Here is a 1799-nt window from a genome sequence, read left to right as displayed (position 1 = left end):
TAACATCATTTTAATCCAGTTCCAAACTACCATCTAACACCCACGACTACGTGTATATTAATCCAAACAGATCTGTTCCCTGCAAATTGCTACCAGTCAATGCCCCAGTCGAAGAAATTCTCCAGCTGAAACGATGTTTTCAAACAATTCCTCATCTAGCCCCAATTCCACCATCGATATAAACCCGTTAATGGGGGAGCAGGTGTTTCGCACGCGCCACCGCTTTCTGCGCAGTCCGCCGAGCCTCCGCAGTGCGGCTCGCTTCATCCGGCGCGCCAGCAGCCGCACCCGCACGATGCGCGAGACGTCTGTCCGCGTTCGCGAGGCTGCTGCCGATCAACTCGAGGAGCGTCAAAGCGACTGGGCGTACTCTAAGCCTATAGTACTACTGGACCTAATATGGAACCTAGCGTTTGTGATTGTTTCGATTTCTGTGTTGATCATGAGCAGGAAAGAGTCTCCGTCTATGCCTATAAGGCTATGGATTGTTGGCTATGCTCTTCAGTGCGTGCTACACATGGTGTGTGTGTGTGTGGAGTATAAGAAGAGGTATGTGCAGCGGAATCTCGAAGGAAGCTCGAGGGATGGGATTAGGTACAGTCGGAATTACTCTAATTCTAGTTCCGGAAGTGATGATGGAGACGATGAGGAATATGATTCCGAGCAGCGGCAGGATAACGAGGAAACTAGGTGAGAAGTCTGCATATTTGTATACCTTAAAATTTTCCATTCGATACTTTTCACTCATCCGCATATTGAATGTTATTTGGAGTCGAAATGTTTAGAAATTTGTAGGTTATAGGATTACTTTATATTTTAAGCTGGTAGTTTTGGTAGAGTTACTTTATATTTTAAACTGGTAGTTTTGGTAGAGTTACTTTAGTAATTCATATAATGTCTACACTTGTGGATCGGAAATGGGAGTATATGCGTGAAGTGACTTCTAGTGCACTGACCCACGCCACATACATACATACGTACACAGACTCTTTGAATTGCGCTGTGGACATATCACACTGAAATTGGTGCTGTAAAAGGTAAGCTATACAACTAAAAGTCATGATCTCTTGTATAACAGTTACAGACTACAGTTGCAAATTCAGTATCGAGATTGAGTGATTGTTCTTGTTGCATGATTAGACTGCAATTTACTGTAAGAAATGTTTGAAGTGTGTTGGAGGCATGAAAGTCTGGGCTATGACATATCAAGAACTTAATAAATTTAAGAAACAATGCTTCTACAATGCTAGTTAATTGCATTTAATGTAATGACTTTCATCTTGTAGGTTTGTCTCAAGAAAACCATTTTGGAAATAAAATTTTACTCATAATTTCCTTTCACAATGTGCCGGTGACTGAAAGATTATATTCAGTCATACTTGTTAAAAAACATAATTCTGTAGCCTGTTGTTTTCCACCCACTAGAGTGAATGAGTGATCCCCAGATGATTATATTTGTATCAACAATAGGACCTCAGATTGCCTTCAAAGTATTCAGGAATTTTGTGATTTTGAGATGAGAAAAATTGATATGTATAACAATCTCATGCTGTTTAATTTTTGCAGTGTCGTTAAACAGCTGGAGTCAGCAAATACAATGTTCTCATTCATTTGGTGGTTAATTGGGTTCTATTGGGTATCTGCTGGTGGCCAAAGTTTGACTCATGATTCACCTCAACTTTACTGGTTTTCCAAATATATCCCCTCTAATTCTGCTTCAGTGTCAATCTTTTTTTTTTTTTTTTTTCATTGACCATAAATATTTTGTTTTGTAGGCTTTGCATTACATTTCTGGCATT

General features: G+C 40.0%; 1 protein-coding gene across 1 annotated transcript in view; it reads left to right on the top strand.

Moving 5' to 3' along the window:
• The first annotated feature begins 6 nt into the window (after positions 1-6).
• The window catches only part of LOC111411324 (E3 ubiquitin-protein ligase At1g12760-like), an 11588-nt gene continuing 9795 nt past the window's right edge, over positions 7-1799 (top strand). The window contains exons 1-3 of the mRNA XM_023041864.1: positions 7-690; positions 1567-1686; positions 1776-1794. Of these exons, the coding sequence (XP_022897632.1) occupies positions 134-690; positions 1567-1686; positions 1776-1794 (696 nt within the window). The 5' untranslated portion in view covers positions 7-133. The remainder of the gene's footprint in view (positions 691-1566; positions 1687-1775; positions 1795-1799) is intronic.

This window comes from Olea europaea, chromosome 15 (genome assembly GCF_002742605.1).
Source record: "Olea europaea var. sylvestris chromosome 15, O_europaea_v1, whole genome shotgun sequence".
NCBI lineage: Eukaryota > Viridiplantae > Streptophyta > Magnoliopsida > Lamiales > Oleaceae > Olea > Olea europaea.
Note: the sequence above shows the minus strand (reverse complement) of the source record. Positions and strands in the feature narration are given on the sequence as shown.